Below are 25,795 nucleotides of genomic sequence, written 5' to 3' on the forward strand. Positions count from 1 at the left end.
ATCGTACGGCAGGATGAAGAAATTGGTTGTGCTCGTGCTCGCTCTCATCTTACTGACTTTCTTCTCAGGTGGGCACTGACTCCAAAAACCAGCCTGTTTTGTGAAGGCACGATCAACTGGGATAATAGTCTATTTGATATTTTTAAAGTAATTTTTTATAGTGTATAATGTATAGCTATTCAATGCTCTTTTTTCAAGAATAGGCATTCAGAATTGCTATTATTAGGGATAATAATTATTAATTTTTACATCTTTAAATGTATTTGGGCACAAATTTTCAAAATCTGTGATACATCTTCAACAAGATCTTTTTTTAGAGTTTATGTGAGATTATCAAAACTGAATATGCTTTTATCATCATAATGTCTTTTAGAGTTTGTATGTGATTATCAAAATTTAATATAATTTTATTATAATATCTTTGTTTAGGGTTTATGTGTGATTATCAAGTTTAACATAATTTTATGCTCATTGTCATCTTCCAATAAGAGCTTTAAACTTGATTTATTGTATTGGGACTTTATAAAAACTATCAAAGCAAACCTTTGATGAGAAACAAATTGAGCAGAGAAGTGAAAGTATTCATTAAATGCTACATGTGGCTAAACCTTGAAGACAGCATGTTGAGTGAAGTAAGTCAGACACAAAAGGAAAAATGTTGTAGGATTTCACATATAAAATCCCCAGAATAAGCAAATTCATAGAGACAGAAAGATTACAGGTTATCAGAGGCTGGGGGTGGGTGGGTGCTGGGGAGTGATTGCTTAATGGGCATAGAGTTTCTCTTTGGGATGATCGAAAAGTTTTTGTAATGGATGCTGGTGAGAGTGGCATAATACTGTGACTGTGATTAATACCACTGAATTGTATATTTGAAAGCGGATAAAATAGGAAACTGTGTTGTATATATGTTACCATGATAAAAGATTTAAAAAAAAATCATTAACACCCACTTTCAAAGGAATAGACCATTGCAATAGACAATATATTTAATGTGTGCAGCTTTTGCTTGCATTAACCATATTAGAAACAATTTAAAGTTCCTCTCTGAGCCCTCAGGAAGGCCAGGCCCTTTGGGACAGGTCCCTGTGAAACATCTCTTGTGTTTTCACCAAAACTGAACTTGCAAATCCTTCACCTTGGATGGTGGAGATGGATGGAGCCTGAGCTCCATGTGCCTGAGGATTTTCAAGGTGCCCTAACCCCCTCTTTCAGTGGCCTCCCCGATTCTGACGGAAAAGCAGGCCAAGCAGCTCCTGAGATCCCGGAGGCAGGACAGACCAAGCAAACCCGGATTCCCTGACGAGCCCATGCGGGTGAGTGCTTGGCTTGGCAATTTTAAAGAAAATGTGATCACTTGAAAGCTCCTTCATGATGGAACTAAGCCAGGCGCTGGCCCCAGCGTGGGCTGCCAGGTCAAGGCTCTGTTGGAGTCTTGGGTGTGGGATTCATGCCACTCACAGCCTTTTACACAGCTGCTCTCTCCTTTGGGGGTGCCAACCCGACTCAGCCATTGTGAATACGGGATTTGAAACAGAAATAGGGGGGCAGACAGCGGAGTCTGCTTCTGGGTGAGCTGCTAGGTGTGGCCACTCCTGAACTGGGCACCAGGGGGCCTTTTCCTTTAGCTGATCACAACCCCATCTTCTCCCTCCTTTCTTGGGCTCCAGGGGAGCTGGACCTGCAACTTTGGTAATGACACTCTGTCCAGGCAGCAGAACCTCTGCCCAGCAAGAGCCCTGACCTCAGCCCTCTGATTTTGGTCATTGGCCTCAGCTCTGCCCCCTGATCCCTGGGGCCCACCTACCTGGCTGCTCTGAGCCAGGGCCCTCAGCCCTGCCTTCATTCCATGACTTGTGCTGGAAGCTATGAGCCTCTGTCTTGCTGCCCCAGTGGCTGAAGCAGTGCCACCTTCGCGCTGTTTTTGCTCCACTCAGGCGAGGGTGAGTGGTGGGGACCCCAGGCAAAGTTAGAATGTTGTGAAAGCCATTTCTGCAGGCCAGACTCGTTGCCCTTCCTGTGCTCACTCACTGCAGAGTCCTGTGGCTGACCTGATCGTTTCATTTTAAAGGCTCTTAGTGAGGTGCAGCATCGCATGGTGAGGAGGAGCTGGCTTGGGTGTCAGAGGGTCTGGGTTTGAATCTCCCAGTTTTCTGACTGTAACCTTGAGGAAGTTACCTCACCTTTCTGCCCCTCAGTATCCTCATCTATAAAATGGGGATAATAGTAAATATCGTTCATATTGTTATAATAAATACTAATATTAAAATAAATGCTCTATGAGGATAAAATAAAGTAACCCGTGAGAAGCACCTAAAATGGGACTCAGTAAATGGTAACAGGCCCTCCTTTCAGGGTTAGGTGCCAGGTGCAGGGTGAGTCTGCTCAGGTTTCTGCTCTGAGTTGGTGGTGGAGTCAGAGAAGCAAACGGCTGTTAGAGTGGATGTGGCTTTTTTCTTTTCTTTTCTTTTTTTTGTTTGGTAGAAGAAACAACAGGTGGCTCTGAATGTCTAGGGACGGGGTGGGTAGGATGGAGAGCCCCACGGGGGCTGGTCAAGCAGGGTCTGGGTACTTTGGACTTGGTTTTGCGCTCTGTAGAGACCGCTGAAAGTTTTTTTTTTTTTTTTTTTTCAATGGTGGAGTACAGGTAAGGGTTTTAGACAGATTGCTTGAGAAGCAATTAGAAGCAATTAGAAGAGAGGAGGCCCAGCACTGGAGCCTGGGGACAACACTCAGAGGTGGGCAGAGGGACCCCAGAGGGGCCGAGAAGGAATGTGTGGAGGGGAAACCAAGAGAGTGTGGGCAGCGAGGAGGGTGCTGCCGTGGGGCTGCCATGGGGGTTCCCTGCCCCCCACATACCCTGGGCCTGATGGTGGGAGTGGCTCTTCCCCAGGGACTCCGGGAGGCTGGGGGAAAGCTGGTCTGAAGGTCTCCGAAGTCTCAGACTCCAAAGTCTGCCAAACAGTGCCTGCTCCCGAGTGCTGTCATTCCGGACTGTGGAACAACGAGCAACAGGCCTTGCCCTGCCTGAAGGTGTCAGTCAGGAGGTGGGTTTGGACTGTGACAGCTCAGCTTCCTGCCTCCAGTGCCCCGCTCCTGTTGTACCCCATCCCCTCACCACTGTGTCAGCTGCACACAGTGCTTGTGACCCTAAAACACTGCTCTGTAGGTCTATCTCCTGCTCAGAAACGTATGAGAACTCTGTCTCTGACAATTTGCCTTTTCCCAGCCTAATTCTTGATAACTCCCTATTTGCATCTGACTTCGTCATTGTTTTGAATATCTGGCTTTTTTGTGGTCATCTTTTGTAAACTTGACCACCACCCACTCCTCTTAACTGCCTTGAGCCTAATGGATCTAGTTTCTGGGAGACGTTCTTGCCTCCGAACCTACTGTGGACCCCACCAACCGTTTCCCACCCCATCCTGTATACCCCTCAGGCAAGTCTGGAAAAGTGGTCATGGAACCTATGACTTCAATACAAAATAAATACCCAGTAATAATTTGGTGGCTAGTGTACACCAGTAGTTCTCAACCAGGGGCGATTTTGCCTCCCATCCCCAGGAGAAATTTAACAAAGTATGGAGATGCTCTTGGTTGTCATAACTGGGTTGGGGGATTGCTTCTGACATCTAGTAGGTAGAGGCCAGGGATGCTGCTGAACATCCTACTGTGTGCAGGACAGCCCTCACAACAAAGAATTATTCCACCCAAAATGTCTGTAGTGCCGAGGGTGAGTGAACCCTGTCTACACAATGCCAAACAACCTCTTTCTCTTTTACTCTGCGTCACTGTGTGTCTCTCTCATTCCCATTCACAATTATCCTCACTCACACACCCAGAGTTGACTGAATCAACAAGAAGTGTCTGGTTTCATATTTTGCTAGGCATACATTTCTTAACTTTGGCTGCGTATTGGAACCACCTGGGTCCCACTGCCAGAGGTGTGGCCCGGGGTGTGGCCTGGGCATGGGGGTGGGAGGGTGGTTTAAAGTTTCCCGGGGTACCCACGTGCAGCCAAGTCTGAAAACCACTGTGCCAGACCTTCTGGGAGAGTGCAATCCCGTGTAATGCTTCTCCTGTATTCTAGTTGGGAACACAAAACTAACGGCATGAAAAAGTAAAAAGAATAGGTAAAAGTTTGACTGACAGGTATGGAGAGTAGGTATGCTACGAGTTTAGACAGAGTGTGAGAGGGTGGAGCTGTGTTTGTGGAGAGCACTGCCTTGGCAACTCAAGGTGTACGTGCTTTAATTAAATCTTACATTGATTGTGTCCTGCCAAGCACCAGGCGCCGAAGAAGTAAGATAAATTAGGTATCTTTCCTTCATTTGATGTGCTCCGTGTTCATTGTGCAAAAACAGACTGAGAACCAGAGCATTACAGCCTGATTCAAGTCTTCTGACAAAGATATATGGTACAAGGAACAGTGGGATCTGTGAGGGTAGAGACTCTGGCTCCAACTGGCAGTAGGAGGAAGGCTGGGAAGACTTCCCAGAGGAGGTGTCCACCCAGCTGAGGCTTTAAAGATGAGAAGTTCTCAGGCAGTGCAGGGGGTGCAGGTGAGGTAGGAAGGATGTCCCACCCAGTGCAATCCCAGTCCATATTCTGCCACTAATTAGTTTGTGGACTTTGGGCAAGTCATTTCTTCTTTCTGCAGCCCAATTTTATCATCTGTAAAATACAGAATTTGGTCCAAAATAGGCTTAGAAAGTTCATTCCAGGTCTCATATTTTAGGGTTCTGGATAGAGCTTCTGGGATGACACTCATTTCCTGGTGCCGGTCTGCGACTTGGAGGGAAGAGTCATGGACTGGAGCCAGCATGGCTTATTTAAAGGCCCTAGAGTTTTCTCTCTCTCCCTAGGGGCCTCTTCTCCTAACACTGGCCCAGCTGCCAGCTGCGTTAGACATCCTCGACTTATTATTTGACTTGTTCCCTCCTCTAGGGTCTTGTTGGCTTTTTCTTTTTTGTAGATTTACTAAAAGGAAAATTAATACCAATCACCTGTCATGTAAAAAGAGGCAATTCACTCCTTTTAACTGAGTGCTGACTGTCAAAATGATCATTGCCACACATTCACTGTTGAATCTGAGGGCAAGACAGTGTGGCCCTGCATTTGTTAGCAGCTTGTGAGGAGGCGGTGAGGCCGGACAGGGGCAGGGAGGGGCTGTAGAACTGCTCTATGGGCTCATGTCTTACACCTTGGGACCAAAGGAGCTAAGAGTCTAAAGACCTCGGTTCCTGGGGACCACATCTTCCTGCTCTTTACCTTTTGCCAAGACCACCTTCTTTCTTTGTGCAAGCTGAGAGCCATCAGTTTACAGATGTGTGAGGTAAAAGGACAGGGTAGACATGCCATCCCGCACATTAGGAATTGCAGATATTATGTGTGTGTGTTTGTGTGTGTGAGGGGGGTGTATGACGGTGTGTGTATGAGTGTGTGTGTGATGTGTGTGTGAGGTTGTGTATGAAGGTGTATGTGATGGTGTGTGAAAGTGTGTGGTGGTGTGTGTGAGGGTGTGTGGGAACGTGTGTGTGTGTTGGAAGAGGCCTTGTAGAAAAGTTTTTACAGTTCTGGATTCTAGTCCCATCTCTTCCACCTTTGACCTTGACTTGAGCATCTGGACAATATGGAGTGACAGGAGTTGGCAGCTGAAGGTTTTCTGGGAGCCAGGCTGGGAGGCCCTTGGATGTCATAGTGGGGTTGAATTTAGTTCAGTACACAGTGGGGAGCCATCAGTGGGTTTTAAGCAGAGGAAGGATGTGATTAGCTCTGTCTTACAGAAGCCATTCAGGGGTTTGGGACTTAGAGCTTTGTAAATGCCAGCTTTCAGATACCGTTGTACATGGGAAATGGGAAAGGACATTTTTGGACAAGTTGTTGCACCTCTTTGCCAAGTTACCCAGGAGACAAACAGGTGGAGCTGGGGAAATGAGTAGAGTTAGTGATCTTTAGGGAGCTGAGCCTGAGACTCATAAGTCCACCATTAACTCTGAATTACCAAGAGATGACTGGTTGGGCTATTTTATTTTTCTTCTACCCTCTGAGGGACTGTTCAGAAGGAAACTCTTTCAAAGAGAGGTGAAAGGCCACTGAGGAGGATAAATGAATGGTGCTTTGGGGAGGTATTAAGAATTCAAAATGAAAACAAGTATGAAGATTTGCAGTTGTCTTTCCCCATGAATATCTGCTAAGCAATTTTATAATCTTAACCCTTGGCTTAATGTTGGCTACTCTGGCATTTTAGGCTTTTTGGAAACAGGTCCAGACATGCTGCACCCCCCACATAAGGGGCTTGACTATTTTGACAGCACATATCCTGCCAATTCACTGCAACAACTGTTCTTTCCTGACTGGGGGGTGGGAAGGAAAAATGGTATTAAAAAACCACTGGCTCCCTGCATTGTAGGGAGGGCCAGTGTGCACCCCAGAGGCCCAAGCACGCCTTGCTCCAACACTTGACAGAGGAAGGCATGGCCCCAGAGGATGGCTCTGGGTAAGAATGCAGAGGGGATTTTGAATGTTTGGAGGCCACCAGGGAGAAAGAGGGAGAAAGGCCCAGTAGCAGGGGTGTGAAGAACGATCAGGGAGAGAAAGAGGCAGGTGAGGAAGATGTGGCCTAAAGAGAAGCTCTCTGCAGTAGGAAATTGCTGATACGCTTATTTTATAGTGATGCTTGATACTAAGTTTGAAGTCATTTTCTGCTCTGTGTTATTACTCTCAGCTACCCTCTAACCTTGGGAAGAGTCTGCTATATCCCTTATGTTAGTGGTTCTTTGGGGGAATGACGGATGGTGTCGGGTGAAGGGGACTGACAAGAAAGGAAGATAGTCACTGGACTCTGGAAGCTGCAGTGGTTGAGAAGTGGATTATGAGACTAATTTAGGGGAAACAGTCCCCACATCCTCAGGGGTTTTGAAGGGTGGGGTCCAAGACTTCACGGTGAATGGGATGGGGACTAGGTATATAAAGGGCAGCCCTGGAAGGCTGGAATCCAGTTGGAGTCACCCTCTCTGGAGACAACTAGGTTTCAGTGGAATGGACTTCTACTTTAGACAGAGCAGCCCAATCATTCGTGAAGACATTGCATGAGAGAGCTCCTGGGTAAGATGAAGCCTCAAGATCCTAAGGTGGAAAGATCTGCTTGGGGGAGAAATTGATGTAGGTAGGGCTGTGTAGAAAGAAGGGCTGGGTTTGTGTTTAGAGGGAAGAAGGCTGAAAATGTTCTGCATTTTCCCTGGAATGTTCCCTCAATTTTCAGTGTTTCTTTAGGTTTTCAAGGTTTGGGGTTAACCTCTTGTTCCTTAAAATGTTGCCAGCCAAGCAGCATGGGCTTTGGCTGGCAGTCTCTGGACGTGCAGACTCTCAAGCTCCTCTCCAGACCTCCTGAAATCAAGATTCCCAGCTGATTAATATGCACCTTTAAATCTAGGAAGTGTTGCCCTGGAGAACTCCAAAGATGGCTTTTAGCCTCTCTCTCCAGCACTGTGGTATCTAGGAACCAGTCCATGGTTGTTTTGACACAGCTCATCTCTCTTCCTTCCTTCTGTACACTGCTCACCTTGCCCTGTGTCCCTTCTTATTTCTACGACTCTGTATCCTTGCTGGATGCTTAGCCTCCCAACCATTCTCTAAGTTTTGGAGCACCCTAGGCTTCTGCCTTCTTACCTCCTCTAGTCCCATGGCTTTGAATATCACCTCTCTGCTGATGACCTCCCATTTCTTTCTCCAGCCTGAATTCTCCCAGTGATCTCCAGGCTCATTTGCACCACTATCCGTTCAACTGTTTGTACTTGAATAAATAAACAGGTGTCTCAGACCTAAGTGGCCTGAAAACAGAATTCCTGATTTCACCCTCCTGGCAGCTCCCGCCTTACCTTCCACATCTGGGTAACTTGCACCACCCTTCACCTAGGTGCTTGGGCCCTAAATCCAGAATCTGACCCCTTCTCACCCTCCATTGCCACTACACAGTCCCTTGAGTGAACTCTGCAATAATCTCTTACCTGTCTCCCTGCATCCATTCTTGCTCCCTCTCCACAGAGCAGCCAGTCATTTTTCAAAAATGTTTATATCAGATCCATCCCTCCCAGGCTCAAACCTTCCAATGGCTCTCATCTTACTCTGAATAAAATCCATAGACTTACAGTGATCTGGAGGCTCTAGAGTTCTGTCTCCCTGCCCTACCTCAACCTCCACGTGTATCTCATCCCCTCTCACTCTGCTTCAGCCACGCTGGCCTCCTCACTGGACCTTGACGTGTCAATCACAAGAAGCTCCTTTCCATAGCTTAATTGACCCTACATTGATGCAATTTGGGCAGTGTGGAAAACAGGGTGGGGTTTATATATTCTGCAATTTGTTTTTGTTTTTTTTTTCCACTCAATAATATATCTTGTTCTGGCACTTTTTTTTTTAAATTAAATTCAGTTTTATTGAAATACATTCACATACCATACAATCATCCATGGTATACAATCAACCGTTCACAGTATGATGATACAGTTATGCATTCATCACCACAATCTATTTCTGAACATTTTCCTTACATCAGAAAGAATCAGAATAAGAATAAAAAATAAAAGTAAAAAAGAACACCCAAACCATTCCCCCTCATCCCACCCTATTTTTCATTTAGTTTTTTGTTCCCATTTTTCTACTTATCCATCCATACACTAGATAAAGAGAGTGTGATCCACAAGGTTTTCACAATCACACTGTCACCCCTTGCAATCTACATTATTATACAGTTGTCTTCAGGAGTCCAGACTACTGGGTTGGAGTTTGATAGTTTCAGGTATTTACTTCTAGCTACTCCAATACATTAAAACCTAAAAAGGATTATCTATACAGTGCATAAGAATGTCCACCAGAGAGACCTCTTGACTCCATTTGAAATCTCTCAGCCACCGAGACCATTTCGTCTCATTTCGCATTCCCCTTTTGGTCAAGAAGATATTCTCAATCCCATGATGCCGGGTCCAGATTCATCCCCAGGAGTCATATCCTGCATTGCCAGGGAGATTTATACCCCCGGGAGTTGGGTCCCACGTAGAGGGTAGGGCAGTGTGTTCACCTGCCGAGGTGGCTCAGTTAGAGAGAGAGAGGGTCTGGAACATTTTTAACTGCTTCAAAGTATAAATCTATTTAGCCCTTCCCCAAACAGTGGACATCGTGGGTATTTCTAGTGTGTTTTGAAGGTTCTTCTACACATGTGTGTTTCTCCTGGTTCAATGATCAGAAATGGGATTGTCAAGTCATAGGGTTTATGCATTTTCCACTATACTAGGTAATGCCAAATTGTTCTACAAAGTGACTATACCAACTCCCACCATCAGGATTTATGAGGCTACTCAGTTCCCTATACTCTAGCCAATGCTTGATATTATCACACTTTGCATGTATAACTTTTGAAATGGAGAGAAATAAAGTTTTAAGAGAAAATGGACCTCTCCATTCTTCTATCTGAATATTGTATGGGGCATGTTGCGAAACAATAATGATATTGTCTGGGTGATAAGATTTGGATGAATCTTGACTTTCATCTTTATGTATTTTTGCCACTACTCAGTTTTATAAAAATAAACAGATGTATCATTTTCACAAAAACAACACAGAAGAGTAGTTAAAGAATGTGTCAGCAGGCTGTGTGGTCTGAGCCTATTTACTAACACCTACCTCATGGGCTTATTGTGAGGCTGAAATGAGAGAAGTCATGCAAAGAGCTTAGCATGGTGCCTGACATTTAGTAATCATGTTTGTTCTCTTTCCTCTTTTTTTAAAAAAAGCAGCTGCTTAATCAACACTTCTTGAAATATAACAAAATAAAAACCTCTGTGGCTCCTTACTGCTTAAAGGATAAAGGCCAGTCACAAATCAGCCCCAAGCCACCACTGTGGCCCCTTCTCCTTCCTCTGCTCCAAGGCAGTTTATGCTCCAATCACCAAGAAATTCTCCTTGCTTTTCAAACAGGCCATCCTCTCTCCTGTCTCAACACCTTTTCACAAATGATTCCCTTTCTCTGCAATACCCTTTTTCCTTATATCTGCCTGATACTTTCCTATTCATTCTCAATACCACCTTCTCTATCTTCCCCCAGTTGGTTTTGCTAGTGCTCATATAATACCATATATTTATACAGATACATCTACATGCATGAAAATTTCTAGAAAAAGTTCTAGAAAAATAAACAGTTGACTGTTAATTGCATCATCTTGTTGAGACTAAGATTGTAGGTGATGATCTAGGGAACTTTATATTTTAATTAAAAAAAATAATGTGTTTATGTGTTACTTGTGTAATTAAAAATGAAAATTTATACCATTTATTTTTATTATAGAAAAACTGGAAATGTAGAAAGTAAAAGAAAAGAAAAGAACAGAAAATCAGTTGTAGTCCTACTTCCTCTCCTCAAAGACAGCATTGCCATTTTTTGATGTATTTCTTTCCAGTCTTTTGTGTATATTTTTAAAAAAGTGTGATCATATTATATCTACAATTTTGTGTTTTGGTTTTCTCTTAGTATTCTAATATCATACACATTTCCCCATATTTTATAAACTCTTTTTAAACATAAATGACTGAATTACCCACCTTGGGTAGATAGTTGGATCATTTCCACTTTTTTCCTATGTATACAACATAGTGAACATTTTTGTGCATAAAGTACGTTTAATACTTTGAATTAGTTCCTAAAGATATAGTCCAAGAAAATAACTTATTGGGGCCAAGGATATGAATATTTTAGTATATATCATAAAATTGCTTTCCAAAAGGGTTTTTAACAATTCATGTTCCTGTGCTCCCAGAGCATGTTCCAGTACAGATTTTAAGATAAAGATATGATGGGAACATGGTTATGGTACCTCAGATAGAGACCAGTTGGCTATTGCTGGGATGAGAGATAAAGGTGCAGTGAGGGAAGAAATGGAGTAAAAAGTAACTTGCAGGTTTCTGGGTGGACAACATGGTGCCATTCACGGGCTTTAGAAATGTATGAGGAGAGGCAGCTCGTGTGCTAATTTTGGCTTTCTTACCTGTCTCTCCCACTAGACGGCTCTAAGCAGCTTGAGAAGATGGAATATTTGTTTCACTCTTAGGTCCTCAGCACCAAACACAGTCATTGGCATTTACTAAATGCTCATCATACTTATTTCCATTCCTTTCTATGCTTCTTTCCAGGGGAGACGGTTCTATAGGATGTAACTCTACTGTAGAATCTGAAGGTTATTTTGAAGCTATATTTTCTACTGCCTCACTTAAATTCATTAAATTTCTCTTAATCTCCCCAGGTTTTAGGGAAGAAATTGTTTGCCAGTTCTTGGGGTGAACCATGGAAATTCCTTAAAAAAGATGACATCTAAGGCTAAATTATGTCTTTTGTGATGGCATCCATAAGCACTGTGTATCCTGGGATTACACCTTTCTAGGAAGCTTTCCATTTTGGCCTGTGCTTCCTTAAGGAATGTTCTTTTTGGGAAAATATAAATCTGCTTTATTGTAAGTAGTCTTTGTAAAACATGCTTTCATGTTTAGTTCCTTGACAATTTAGCTCCATTACCTTTTGTTCCCTGTGACCTGAGAGGCCAGTTTGGAGTGACTGAGATGTAAGTAGCATATGGCACCCATCTGCCTTCCTTTAGGGTTGAGCCTTTGGTGTACAGAGCAGTTAAGTTCTGAGCCATTCTTTGCCTATGTGATTAGCTTGCTTTTACTAATGAGCAAAATAATTCTTCCAGATGTTGATGGATCTGTAATTCTGTGCAAATGTCACAGGAAGGATTTTGCCTTCTTGGAAAAAAATTCCCGCCTTGATAGATGATCTGTCCGCTCTATGATTCTCAGCTTAGTTCACGTTCTAGTGGGTATATAATTTCATTATCACAGCTTCCAGTGCCAAAATAAAGGAGTAATTCCAATTTTCACTCTAATTATTGGGAAATTAGTCTTTGAAATCACTACATTTGGCATTTGACATGAAATGCAGATACTGGTTTTTATTTTGCTTTACTTCTTTTTTTCCCCTCAAAGAAAGTAATCTAAAGAAATTAAAACTTATTTTCCATCCACCCCTTCTTTCTTGGTCCAGGAACATTTGAGATTATCATTAATGCCGGGTAGTTTCTAACTCCGCCAACGTAATTGTTGAATTTGCGGTTTCCAGCAGATTTGCAGTTTGGCTTTTCATCTTTGACTAATGATCACTTTTAGGCCTTTGTGGCATATTCATTTTCCTAACATTTTAAATAAATAGTGAAATGTCATGGAAACCAGTGCTGAGTTCTCTCCGTGTGTGTCTGTTTTGGTTGTTTTTCTTCACCAGTGATTTCAGTTGCTGTTCAGGAGTGTGAAGTATGTATTGCTCTTTGATGCTTTTCATGTACATTTGGCACGGGCCATTTTAGTGACCAGATTGACTCAGATGTCACAGAATCTTCCAAGGAGAGTTTAGTAAGATTACAGAGAAAGAACAGTTATTTCGTGAATTCTTTCACTTGTTTTTACATTTCTCTGGGACTAAGGCATACCTTGGTCACTGCCATCAAGAAGCCACTGGAGTGTTTGGCTGAGAGGAAAAGGCATTAGATGAGTAAGGATGTAAATAAGCATATGATTATAAAATGGTAAAAATGCTATAAACCATTGGTGACATTTGTTAATATTGTCACCAGTCTCATCAGAAAAGTCTTTAAGTATCAGGAAACTCTCAGGCCAAAGTTAATAATAGATACAAATTTTCCAAAATTCTCATTTCCCCTTGACAGCTCCAATTTTATCATTTAGCAACGAATATTGTCAGTTGTTTTCCTGAAAGTGACAGGCTCACTTTCTTCATTTTTGGAAAGATGCCTACCAAATACCCACATTAAAAAAGCTAGTTCACTCCTTGACACAAACAATTACACAGGTGCTCCTCCTTGAGAAAACCACTGTATTTGTTATGCTGCCTGTGTTCTTGCCATTGTGTCACTTTCTTTCTTTTTTTTTTTTTTTTTGCTTTATCAGGAGGATTCTTTGGCGAAAATTGCATTTAAAAATTTTTAATTATCATTTTTGTTTTTAGCTGTGTGCAAGTGATGGTGAAAGATGCAGTGACTATGTAACACAGTTGGGTAGCACGGCCTGATTCCTGCTAAGGCATCAGGAGTTTTACCCACCAGTGCACCATCTGTGCCATGGTCAACACAGTGCACAGGCAAATAATGTCTTAGTGTCCTGAAAATGTTTTTGGCCGCCTCGCAGACCCCTAAAGGGAGCAGAGGCCACGCTTTGAGGACCACCACTCTTGTCTTTCATTCAACAAGCCTTCCCTGCAAGGTTCCTGTGTACCGGGCCCTGGGACAGATGCTCCACTCCACAACCTCCAGGCTCGCTCAGATCTTTCTTATCTGATAGTTTAAAAAATTAATAGCTAATATTTTCTGGATTTCTACTAAGTGCCAGGAATGATATGCTGAGTGTCTCTAGTGTCAGGGACCCTGAAGGAAACTGGGTAACTGAGGAGAGTTTGATAAAGAGACTTTTTACAAAAGGGTGAGCAGGATTAAGGGAAAGCAGCAGGAAATGATAAAGCATTTGCAGCTAGAAACTCCTTGGCATGAAGGGGAAAGAGGAGGGTGTGGTTCCCAGAACCAGAACAGGAGAATGCAGCCCTCTGGGAGCCAAGGAGAGGGACGCAGCCACCCTGCTGTGAGTCCTGGGGGAAGGCACCCCAGTGTCTGTCGCTCCTACCCTCCAGTCCCCTGCTGGTGCCTCCCACTGGCCAAACCCAACTGGCGGCCGCAAGACAAGGGAGTCTGTAGTGGTTGTTCATTGAGAGCAGCCTCCCGGGGCACAGGGCTGGGTGAAGGAGGGTAAAGGATAGACCTGGAAGGACAAAAGGAGACTTTTTTTTTTTGGCATAGGACTTCCATTTGACGCATCTGATTTAATTCTGGCAACCCAATGAAGTAAGTGCTAGTACAAACTGAGGCTGGAGAAGTAAAGCAGTATTGGTAGGGGTTGGATTAAACCAGACCCAGACCTCTTGGCCTCTGTACCATACCACTCAGCAAACAAACAGGCAAGAAAAAGGCAAAACGGGTTTCCTTCAGTGTGCTGCTGACATGAAATAGTTGAAAAGTAATGTGATGCACCAGGAGGTCTTTGCTCTTTATTTATAACACCCCACACTGCCTTCCTGTTCTTCCCAATTACTGTTCTTTTGGCCAAAGACTCTCCGGACAGGGCAGGAATCCAGTCCAAAACTCACAGCATGTCCAGTGAGCAGCTGGGGCATCATTATAGGGTCCCACAAGGAGCTCTCTCATCTGCCTGGCTGGCCCAAAGACTCCCAGCCCAGCAGCGTCCTAGAGACTGGGATGCTGGATGCATTTTGATGAATTGAATGAAAACAACAATGATAAGCAAAACAAATTCAAACCGCATGGGTCCTAGGGGGAAGCAAAAAAAAAAAAAAAAAAAAAAAAATCAGGAAAATTGGACACTTCATAATTCATTCCTTTGCACACTATTTTTTCTTTTTAAAAAACCATATTTAATATAGGACACAGACTTTCTAGAAATGTAAAATAGATCTAAACTGGATCCTTTGTTAAAGCTTCATCAATGCCACAGGAGGGTTTCTGTGATTTGGGATTTTTATGATCTCTACAAGTGCCAAAATTATTTAATTTTGTCCCAGGTATAACTGAATATATATACTTTCTCCCAAGGGGAAATGCCACTTCTCTGATTAATTTGCTGCTGTTTTTGGTTGATATGTGTTTATATGGATGTGCTTCTTGCATACTTTGCAATGGCATGCATCATACAGTTAGAGAACCCAGACTCTTTCAGGGCAACATCAAAAACATATATCCTCCAAATTAAAAATCATTCCCATCTCCAGCTACTCTCTTTTGGAAGGAACATCAAGTTCACATGCCAATATGTGAGCTGATCATGACACCACCACTAAATATATGAAATGGGCAATAAAGTCCCTGATCTCAGGGACAGGCCACTGCCAAACAGAGACCAGTCTTATGCTGGGGGAAGTCCAGGGTACTTTGGGGACCGAGAGAGGTGGGAACTCAGAGAATCTGAGAAGGCTTCCTGGAGGAAGTAGCATTTAAGCTGAGGCCTGAAAAGTTAAGTAGGAGTGAGGCAGGAAAAAGAGAAGGCTTGATGGTGTTCCAGGCAGAGGGAATAGCATGTGCCAAGGCTCAGAGAAAAGAGCAAGCATGGCCCATTCAGGCAAAGATGGAGAGCAAAGACCAAGTTGATGGTAAGGAAAGAGGCTTAGGAAATGGGTGAGGCCAGATCACGGACACTTTCGAGAATTGGAACTTTCTCCTGTGCCCAATGGAAGTCATACAAGTAGAGGGGAAGCAACGTGGGTGGTGTTTTTTTTTTTTTTTTTTCCCTTTTCCTTTTTGGTAAGCATCACTTTGAGAAAAATCCCAAGAGGGATTTTTCACTCTCTTCTTCATAGCTTTCTATTTTTATACAACTTCAAAAAAATATTAGTATTTATCACTGTTGTGGTAAAAATAAAACCAATAAAACCATTTTCATTTTCATATTTTAAAAGCCCACTCTGGCTGTGGTGGGGAATGGAGAGGACGGAGGTAAGATGAGAGGCAGAGAGGCCTCTGCAGGGGGGGGAGAAGTGGGGAGAGAAAGGGGGAGGGTCAAGAGTGTTCAGGAGCATCCGTGGCACCCAGTGGCTGTTTGGATGGTGGGCGTGGAGGGCTAGAAAGAGGAGGGAGGGAGGGGAATGCCGACACTTCCTGAATAGAGAGAGGGTGAGCCACCTCTGGGAGTCTGGGCGGTGTTCCGGGGGCAGAGATGGCACCGGGAGAGAGAAAGACAAAGGGTAAAGGAAAGGAAGAGATGTTGGTAACTAAGACAAGCGAAGTAACACTTCATTCTTTTAATTAAAAAGCATCCTGTTGAGTTATGATTCTTCTGTTTCTTGGATTATTTGCATGTTAAAATGCAACGAGAAACAACGTAGAGAGAACTCAGAGCCTGAACTGGCTATGCTGAAGACCAAGGCATGTTGCCAAGAGAAGGGCTCCCCTAGAGGCTGGCACTAACACTCGTGTTGATAAAGGACCAGGATGGAGCTCACTTGGGAGAGAGGAGAAAAGACAAGAAAGAACCGTAGACACAGGAAACAAGCTTCCTTCCCTGGTGGTATCAGAGGGCCACAGGGTGCAGAGGAGCCAAGGGTCATGCATGGACATCTGCTATCCCTACTTTCCTGCTCCCCTCTTCTGGCAACAGCACACACCTCGATCCCTGCCATCCTGGTACAGCTTTTGGTTTTCCACTGACTCCTTCCCAAACTGTCCTCCATCCTGTTCTGCTTTCATGTGCGCTCTAGGAGGCTGATCCCTAGGGACTGTGTCACCAGCTCCCTGGCTGGCTGGCTGGCTTCTGGTTGGGTCCAGCAGGAGATCAGAGGGTAATAGCAGAGGGGACGGGTCTTTGTTCTCTGCTTCCTCCCTGCTCTCCAGAGTGCCCCCTGCTCCATGGCTCCAGCTCCCAGGGCTCCTCCAACACCTTCCCACCCTTGGCTCTGCAGGCTTAGGCATGGTCATGGCTTCCTAGGTGCTTAGATAGTCTTTGTTGATTCCCTTAACCCTACTGCAAAAAGTGCCTTCGTTAAAGTCCCTTCAGTTGAGCCATCTGAGGGAGAAATTACAGTTCTAGAGACATTCAAAGATTAACAAAGGCTATCAATGGACATTGAGAGCCATGGATTGGTGGGGGAAGGTGGCAGATCCTACAAGTGAGGCTGGGAAGCAGAGAGACAGATAGATGGATGAGGAGCCTACAACGGCCTCGGTGGACAACGACGACCTGAGGGCCGTGCCAGGGATGCAGGGAGTGGGTTTGAGAACTATTCAGGGACAGACTCAAAGCCTTGCTGTTCAGTCTTAGGTCGGGTTTGAGGCTGAGGGAGGAGATGACAGTCCATGTTCTGGCTTGGCTTCCTGAGTGAGTGGAGAGCTGGTCACAGAGATGGGCTTGACTGGACAAGGAAGTGTTTTCTGTGGTAGATATATCAATATGCAGAGTCTGCTACATATCATGTAAAGGGAATCACACTATGTGACCTTTTGGGACTGGCTTCTTTCACTCAGCATGTTTTCAAGGCTTGTCCATGTTGTAGCATGTCTCAGTACTTAATTCCTGTTTACGGCTGCATAATATTCTATTGCACAGCCATGCCACATTTTGGTTATCCTTTCATCCACTGATGAACATTTGTGTTTTCCCGCTTTTTGGCTATGATGAATAATGCTGCTATGTCCATCTGTGTATAAGTTTTTGTGTGAACATATGCTTTCATTTCTCCTGGATATACACCTAGATTTCTGGATCATATAGCAACTCCATGTTTATCATTATGAGGAGCCACCAAACCGTTTTTACAAAATGTCCCTCTTTATCTCTGCTAACATTTTTTGTTTTAATGTCCACTTTGCCAGATATTGGTATAGCCACTCCAGCTTTCTTATGGTTATCCATAGTCTTCAAAAATGATTTTATCACAAATTCGTGCAGCCATAAATAATAAATTGTTTAGTTTTGCATGTTTTGAGCTTTATAAAAATGGCATCACTATAAATTTAGATTTCTTGGACTTGCTCTTTTCACTTAACATGCTATTTGTAAGATTCATCTATGTTGTTGCATGTAGTTATAATTAATGTTCATTGCTGTAAAATATTCCACCATCTGAATGTGCCATAATTTATTCATTTCTTGTCCTGTCAGTGGGTACTTGGCATGTTTACAGTTTTGCGGTTATAAATATCGTTGCTATGAACATTCTTACACATGTCTCCTGGGACAAGTTTCCCTTGTTCTCAAGAGTGACCAGCAGCCTCAGCGTCATCTGGGAACTTGTCAGAAATGCAAATTCTTGAGCCCCACCCCAGACCCAGAGTCAGAAACTGGCAGTGGGGCCCAACAGTCTATGTTTTAACAAGCTCTCCAGGTGATTCTGGTGCATGCTCAAGAGTTTGAGGACCATGCTCTAGGGTGTAAACTAAGCGTGAAATTTGTGGATCGCAAACAACTGAAGTCAGCTTTACAAACCAAAACCCGTCAGTTTCCAAAGTGGTTGCTCCATGTCACACCCCATCAGCAGCACATTTGAGTTCCCAATGGATGCACACCCTTTACCACTTGGTATTGTCAGACATCATGTCGCCCATCCCGGGGTCCTTCAGGCTGGCCTTCCCTACAGAGAGGTGTGGGTGTGGGGTTTGTCCTCCCTGTCGGTTTTCCCACCCTCCCTCTCAGCCGGCTGCGCCATGTCTCAGGAACCACAGCCATGTCACGCACATCTGCAGCCCGGCTGTCAGTGTGGGTAAAAGCCTCCCTTCAGTGTGGGTCTGTCTTGGCAGGAGTACATGCACCACCTGCTCCGCCTGGAGCACCGTGCCGAGGAGCAGTTCCTGGAGCACTGGCTGAATCCTCACTGCAAGCCCCACTGCGACAGGAATGTGGTCCACCCTGTGTAAGGGCTTTGGAGCCAGCCTCTGGTAAGTCTTTTTTCTGAGGCTTTTCTCTGGTGTTAGGGAAAAAGGCTGGGCACCTGGATATGGGTTGGAGAGCAGCAAGAACAAAGCCAGAGAGAGAGAGGCAGAAGCTAGGTTGAGAGAAGTCCTGGGTGACATGCATGAGAACCTGACCCCCACTGAGGTCCTGAGTGCTCCCAAATAGGGAGGAACATGACCAGATTTGCCAGTGAGAAAGATCTCTCTGGAATGCAAATCTATGGAAGGGTGGCTGGCGGTGATCCGACTCTCTCCAGGAGACGCCAGCATCCGTGGTCTTGGTCAGGGACGCCCATTGCATCATCACCACTGTGGCCAGGACCAGCACCTTCTTTACTGGGTCTCATGCTTGTTCCCCACTGGCCCACCACAGCCTCCAAGGCCGGGAACCTGCTGCAGTCTGCCCCTTCTCTGGGTTTCCTCTTTGGTCCACCTGAACTGTCAGGCTCAGTGCTCCCAGCACATGCAGCCTCTCCCACCTCTGCTTTGCTGGTAGATAAAAGCAGTTTGCTCTTCTCTGCCTGCCTGTCTGTTTCCACCTCCTCCCTCTCCCTCTTTCCAAATCCTGTTATGTAAAGTAGAACATCCCTTCAGTGAATTCCACTCCTCTGTGAATTCTGTGGCCCAGGCAGGACATGATATAATCGGGTATTTTATCATCTGGGGGTAAGAGAAATCTTAAATCGTTGTTGTTTAGTTTGTGCTACTGTGAAGTGAAAGAGGAACGCTCCCTTTAGAGGAGAGTTCCTCATAATTCTCAGGGTGCTCTCACATCAATTCTCTCATTTGATCTTCATCAGCCCCCGAGCATGAAAAAGCTCCTCACGTGCACTGGGCAGTGGTGGCCATGTCGGTCTTTCGACAGCTCCAAGCCTTGCACACTTCATGTGCACGGCACTGCCTCATCTTGTTGGGCAGGTCATGGAATCCCCTTGGAGGGGGTTTTCACAAACAGTGGGAAGCACCTGCTATGAGTGGACTTGAAGTTCTGCTTTCAAGAGGCAGGGGATGTGCCAACATCCTTCTTTTGATCCTGCCAGTCCCGGGAGCCCCGTGTGCTGGTACGACCCCTGCCTCCCGAGCTACCGTGCCTTCCGCCACCTGAATCGAGGACCTTTGTCCTCTAGCACTGAAAGCCCTTCCTTGGTGTATTAGAGTTCTCTAGGGAAATAGAACCAACAGGAAATATCTGTAAATATAAGATTTTATAAAGGTGTCTCATGCAACTCTGGGGATGCATGAGTCCAAATTCCATAGGGCAGGCAGCAAACTGGCAACTCTGGTGAAGGTGTTCAGTTAACTCCCAGGAGATGCTAGCTAGCCAAAGAAGAAATGAAGGTTCTCTCTCTTCTTCCTTAAAAGTCTTCAACTGATTGGTTTAAATCCAGCTGATTGAATTCTCTCGTTGCAGAAGACATGCCCTTCATTGATGTAATCAGTCACGGGTGCAGTCAATTGACTGATGATTTAGTAAACCAGCCTTCTGGTTTATTAACTAGCCACAAATGTCAGTAAGGTTAGGCCAGTGCTTGCTTGACCAGACACCTGGGCACCATCACCTGGCCAAGTTGACATATGAACCTAACCAACACACTTGGCTTCTCCCAGAAAACAGTTAGGAGCCCAGACCCTGCCTGGCAGAGCTGGGTTGGCCTCTCCACATCCCAGCTCCGTGTCCTCTCTGAGCCTCCGCTTCTGCGTCCGTAGAATGGGGTAGTCATATGTGCGGTGCTTCGCGCATCGTGAAGTGTTCCATAAGCGGGAGGACTTGTTCCCACTGTGCATGCCGGGTGAGAGAAGAGGTTTTGGGGTTGAGTGAGCCCCACTGCAGCACCCCTCCAAGGACCACTGAGACCTCTGCCTCTGGGTAGTGAGCACTGGGGGGGCTGGCTCCCGCCCAAAACAGGGTTCCACAGAGGGGCACAATCCAGGCAGCTCACACTTATACAGAGATGAGGAAGCAATGGCTGGAGGGATGTGTCAACTTGGAATTTGGAGTCAGACCCTGAGTCCATGGTCACTGGCTGAATGACCTTGGAAAAGAGAAGCCCCATGTCTCCGTCTGCTTCCTCAACTGTAAAATGGGGATAGTAATAGATTCTCCCTCACACAGTTCCGAGGATTTAAAAAAGTCAATGCATGGAAAATAGTGCCACCCTGACACGCACACAGGGAGTGCATAGGAAATAGTGGTTTGGGACTGTTTCTTCTCCTTCTCCTACTTCTGCTTCTGCCTCTTCTGCTTCTGAGCCTTCTGCTGCTTCTCTCTTTACCTCCTCTTCTTCCTCCTGACATTATTTTCTTTTTCTTTTCCAGCAAGCATTTTATAGGCAATGACCTGGATGATGTCGAAACAGGACAAGGCACCTTCTTTCATTTGCTTTTAAACTGTCCAAATGGATTCTTCAGATCGCATGAAGTGTGGGCATACCAAAAGTTGCTTTGGGGATTGATAGCAAATATATATGCTGCTTCATTTTACCATCCTGCACAAATCATTTAAAGCAATAGCTTAAAGTGTAGACCTGCAAATGGCCTGGCTACCAGTTTGTAAGGGTGGGCAGAAACAGAATCTTACCTGGGGCCAGTGGGGCTGGGACCCCTGGTCCAGAAGCTGGGAGAGGACCGGCTGCCCTAAGGACTTCGGGGAAGGCTTGTTCAGAGTAGCCAAGTACACCTGTTGGGTCTGCTGAGTGTTTTTTGTCATCTCCTATTTTTTTTTTTTGTCCTTCTTTTCTGCCCTAATAAACATTGGTGTTAAATCTGCTCTGTGGTGTCTTATTTATTTCCTTTCCCTACAAGATGAGAAGGAGAGCTCCCCCCCCATGTTTTATCTTTGTGAATCCAGAATCTGAAAACTGTTCTTTAAATAAATGAATGAATGAAAATATGAACAACCAGCACCTCTGCACAAGGACCATCCTTCTTGGAAAGACATTATTCACCCCAGGCCAGCTCTGGAAATGGAGCCATGATTCACAGTAGTGGAAAGTGGGTTGTGGCTGCTATAGCCCAGCAGTACTCCCTGTCCCAGAACCCCCAGAATCAGAGACTGGACTATCAGAGACTAACACAAGCAGAAATTCAGAGGGAAAGGGAGGGTGGGCTGCATGGCCCTAGGAAAGGAGGATCTGGCACCCTCAAAACACGGTGAGGAGGTATGCCCGGATCACCCTGTGCTTGAGAGGTAGGTCTTGTCCCAAGGGAGGCCAGGGTAGGCTTCCAGGGAGAAAGTTACTGAACTTATCAGTAATAATGGTATCAACCTTTATTTCATGCTTACTAAGGGCCAAACTCTGCACTGGGCTGTTTTTTTTTTCTTCTTCCTGATTGCCAAATGATCCTTTATTGAAATATTTTCCTTTGTAGTACTTAGCTCGCTGGGCTTCCACTGCACCACTGCGTCACAGTTCCACAGATATTCATTCTGCTGCATCACAGATGATGTCATCTGTGATGTCATGAGGGTGGCAGCCATCCACATTGCAGCCACTGACTGGGCAGTCCCCAGAGGTTCTTTAATGGTTCCAGAGAGTGCTCTGGCTAAAGATCAGCACCATGTCTAGACAATGTTGGCAATCTCATCAAAAGTCATATTTCCACCACACTTAATGATCATCTTCTTTCTGTCTCTGCATGGTTCCTTAAGGGCTTTGATGAACAGGGCGGAGGCAGAAACTAAATATCAGTACCATGTCTAGACAATGTTGATAATCTCATCAAAAGTGATATTTCCACCACACTTAATGATCATCTTCTTTCTGTCTCTGCATGGTTCCTTAAGGGCTTTGATGAACAGGGCAGAGGCAGAAGGTACCACCTCAATCTGGGCCTGTCTGTTCTGAATGGTCAGTTCTGCCATAATCCTTAGACCCTCTAAGTCATCAGTTGCCTTGGCGATGTCATCACCAGCCTTTTTGGAGATGGACTCTGGGGGCTGATCTTGGGGGCCAGGGCAGAAGTGCACTGTCTTCCCCACCTCTGCACCTCAGGTACCCGACTTCCATCTTGCTGGGGCTGGACTCGGGTGGTGGATGACTGCAGAAAGTGGCACCTCGCCCCACCCCCACCCTGCCCCCACGAAAACCAAAAGGGTGCACGAGGCTTTTTACATTTGCTACTGCATTTAATCATTGTACCTACTCTCTGTTAAGTAGTCATCCCCAATTTTATGGGGATATGGTTATTATCCCCAATTGACAAATGAGGAAACAGGTTTACAGCTTAGGTAATCTGTTAGTTTTCTATCACTGCCATGACAAAGTACCACAAGTTGGATGCCTTAAACAATTCAGATTGATTATCTTACACTTCTGTAGGTTGGAAGTCCAACATAGGTCTTCTATGCTTAAGTCAAAGGTGTGCAGGGCTGCATTGCTTTCTGCAGGCTCTAGCGGAGAATCTATTTCCTTGCCCTTTCCATCTTCCAGAGGCTGCTGCATTCCTTCGCTTGTGGCCCCTTCCTCCATTTTGAAAACCAGCAACAGCGGGTTGACTCCTTCTCACATCATATCACTCTGACTTCCTTTTGCATCTCCGTCTTCCACTTTTAAGGACCCTTGTGTTTACATTGGACCTATCTGGATAATCCAGGATTATCTCCCTATTTTAAAGTCAGCTGATGAGCAACCTTAGTTTCCCTTTGCCATGGACGGTAACATCTTCACAGGTTTGAGGGGTTCAGAGAGACACCTTTGGGGCGTTACTCTGCCAACCACAGGTAGTTTGCTCAAATTCACACTGCAGGTGGATGGAGGAGCTGAGATTTGAACTTAGGTGGTTCCTCTTTAACCTCCTCTCCCCCAGCTTCATCCAAACACTGCACCTCTGCCCTTAATGTGAGATCCTTCTCCTTGGGATTAACTGGTTTTCTCAACTGAGCTTGAGGCCTGGGGCTGTCTTTTTTTTTTTTTTTTTGTCCTAACTTTTATTGTGGTAACATGCATACAACACAAAATTTTCCATTTCAACCACTTACATGTGTACAGTCCAGTGATATTAGTTACATTTACAATGTTGTACTACCGTTACCCACACCATTACCAAAACTTTTTCATCACCCCAAACTGAAACTCTGCACCCATTAAGCAATAACTTCCCTCCACACAATGCCTGATTAGCTCTAATTTACTTTCTGTCTTTAGAATTTTCTTATTCTAGGTATTTCATATTAGTGAAGTCAAGCAATATTTGTCTTTTTGTGTCTGGCTTGTTTTACTCAAATGATGTCTTCAAGGTTTATCCATGTTGTAGTATGTGTCAGCACTTATTCCTTTTTATGGCTGAATAGCATTCCATGGTATGGATATACTGCATTTTGCTTATGAGGATGTGTCTTTATTGTCATGCTGCTGCATCCTTTACTTGGAGAGGGGACAGAAGGGAAGGAGAAGGGGTACCCAGCATTAGAGTCCATGGGCTCTGCCATTTAATACTAGATGAGGGTCCAAGGCCCTAAGGAGGACCAGGGACTTACCTGAGGTCCCAAGGGCAGCATGTGGAGCAGGTGAACAGAACACTCAGCTCAGTCCATCACACCATCTGCCTTTCATGGCGTTTACAAGAAGTAGGAGCTGAATATGTGGGTTGGACAGAATTCAAGGGAATGAGACTAATAGGTCCCAAAACAGACAAGAAGAGAGGCAGAATTAAAAATTAAGCAGATCCACAGGAACCAGGGTCCAATGTCCAGGAAGAAAAGAAAGGGCGTCCTTGGAGCCAGTCTGTCTGCATTCAAATCCTGGCTCCACTGCTGTTTAGCTGTGTGCCCTTGGGCACCAGCCCTCAGTTCCCTTTTCTGTAAAATGGGGATAATAATAGTACTTAGTTCAAAATGTTATTGAGATGATTGCTTTATTAAGTAAGAACACCATAAAACTAGCTATTACTATTTTAAAAAAATATTCTTGGGCATTATTTTAATAATCAAGATAAAGTCTCTCACTCTCTATTTTTTTAATGCAGTTTTTTTTTATCTTCATTTTATTGAGATATATTCACATACCACACAGTCATAAAAAACAAATCGTACATTTGATTGTTCACAGCACCATTACATAGTTGTACATTCATCACCTAAATCAATCCCTGACACCTTCATTAGCATACACACAAAAATAATAAGAATAATAATTAAAGTGAAAAAGAGCAATTGAAGTAAAAAAGAACACTGGGTACCTTTGTATGTTTGTTTGTTTCCTTCCCCTATTTTTCTACTCATCCATCCATAAACTAGACAAAGTGGAGTGTGGTCCTTATGGTTTTCCCAATCCCATTGTCACCCCTCATAAGCTACATTTTTATACAAGTGTCTTCGAGATTCATGGGTTCTGGGTTGTAGTTTGATAGTTTCAGGTATCCACCAGCTACCCAAATTCTTTAGAACCTAAAGAGGGTTGTCTAAATTGTGCTTAAGAGTGCCCATCAGAGTGACCTCTAGGCTCCTTTTGGAATCTCTCTGCTACTGAAGCTTATTTCATTTCCTTTCTCATCCCCCTTTTGGTGAAGAAGATGTTCTCCGTCCCACGATGCCAGCTCTACATTCCTCCCCAGGAGTCATATTCCACGTTGCCAGGGAGATTCACTCCCCTGGGTGTCTGATCCCACGTAGTGAGGAGGGCAGTGATTTCACCTTTCAAGTTGGCTTAGCTAGAGAGAGAGGGCCACATCTGAGCAACAAAGAGGCATTCAGGAGGAGGCTCTTAGGCACAATTATAGGGAGGCCTAGCCTCTCCTTTGCAGCAACCATCTTCCCAAGGGTAAAACCTATGGTAGAGGGCTCAACCCATCAAACCACCAGTTCCCTATGTCTGTGGTCATGTTAGCAACCATTGAGGTAGGGTAGGCCAATACCCCTGCATTCTCCACAGGCTCCTCAAGGGGGCACTACATATTTTTTTCCTTGTTTTTTCCTTTTTTTTTTTTAACCTTTTTTTCCTTTTTAAATCAACTGTATGGAAAAAAAATTAAAAAAAAAAAAAAGCATACAATAAAAGAACATTTCAAAGAGACTGTAACAAGGGAGTAAGAAAAAGGCAACTAACCTAAGATAACTGCTTTACTTCCAACCTGTTCCTACTTTACCCCAAGAAAGTTACATAATATAGCAACATTTCTGTGAACTTGTTCCTACTATATCCATCAGAAATTAACAGACCATAGTCATTCCTGGGCATCCCCAGAACGTTAAATAGCATATCTGTTCTTCTTGGATTACTGTTCCCCCTTCCTCA

At 44.5% G+C, this 25,795-nt stretch overlaps 1 protein-coding gene across 1 annotated transcript; it reads left to right on the forward strand.

Annotated features, from left to right (window-relative positions):
* Positions 1-21,266, forward strand: C18H17orf67 (chromosome 18 C17orf67 homolog). The gene is made up of 4 exons (XM_037810413.1): positions 1-68; positions 1,216-1,316; positions 18,411-18,548; positions 20,880-21,266. Exons 1-3 carry the CDS (start codon positions 14-16, stop codon positions 18,525-18,527), a joined length of 273 nt encoding a protein of 90 aa, XP_037666341.1. The 5' UTR covers positions 1-13; the 3' UTR covers positions 18,528-18,548; positions 20,880-21,266.
* The last annotated feature ends 4,529 nt before the right edge of the window (positions 21,267-25,795 follow it).

The sequence above is a fragment of the Choloepus didactylus genome, chromosome 18, assembly GCF_015220235.1.
Source record: "Choloepus didactylus isolate mChoDid1 chromosome 18, mChoDid1.pri, whole genome shotgun sequence".
In the NCBI taxonomy this organism is placed as follows: Eukaryota; Metazoa; Chordata; class Mammalia; order Pilosa; family Megalonychidae; genus Choloepus; species Choloepus didactylus.

Bases quoted from the DNA above. Each gene is read 5' to 3' on its own strand.
- C18H17orf67 (XM_037810413.1), top strand. From the start codon at position 14: ATGAAGAAATTGGTTGTGCTCGTGCTCGCTCTCATCTTACTGACTTTC. The intron at 69-1,215 runs GTGGGCACTGAC...CCCCTCTTTCAG, and splicing joins CTTACTGACTTTCTTCTCAG to TGGCCTCCCCGATTCTGACG. The intron at 1,317-18,410 runs GTGAGTGCTTGG...CTGTCTTGGCAG, and splicing joins TCCCTGACGAGCCCATGCGG to GAGTACATGCACCACCTGCT.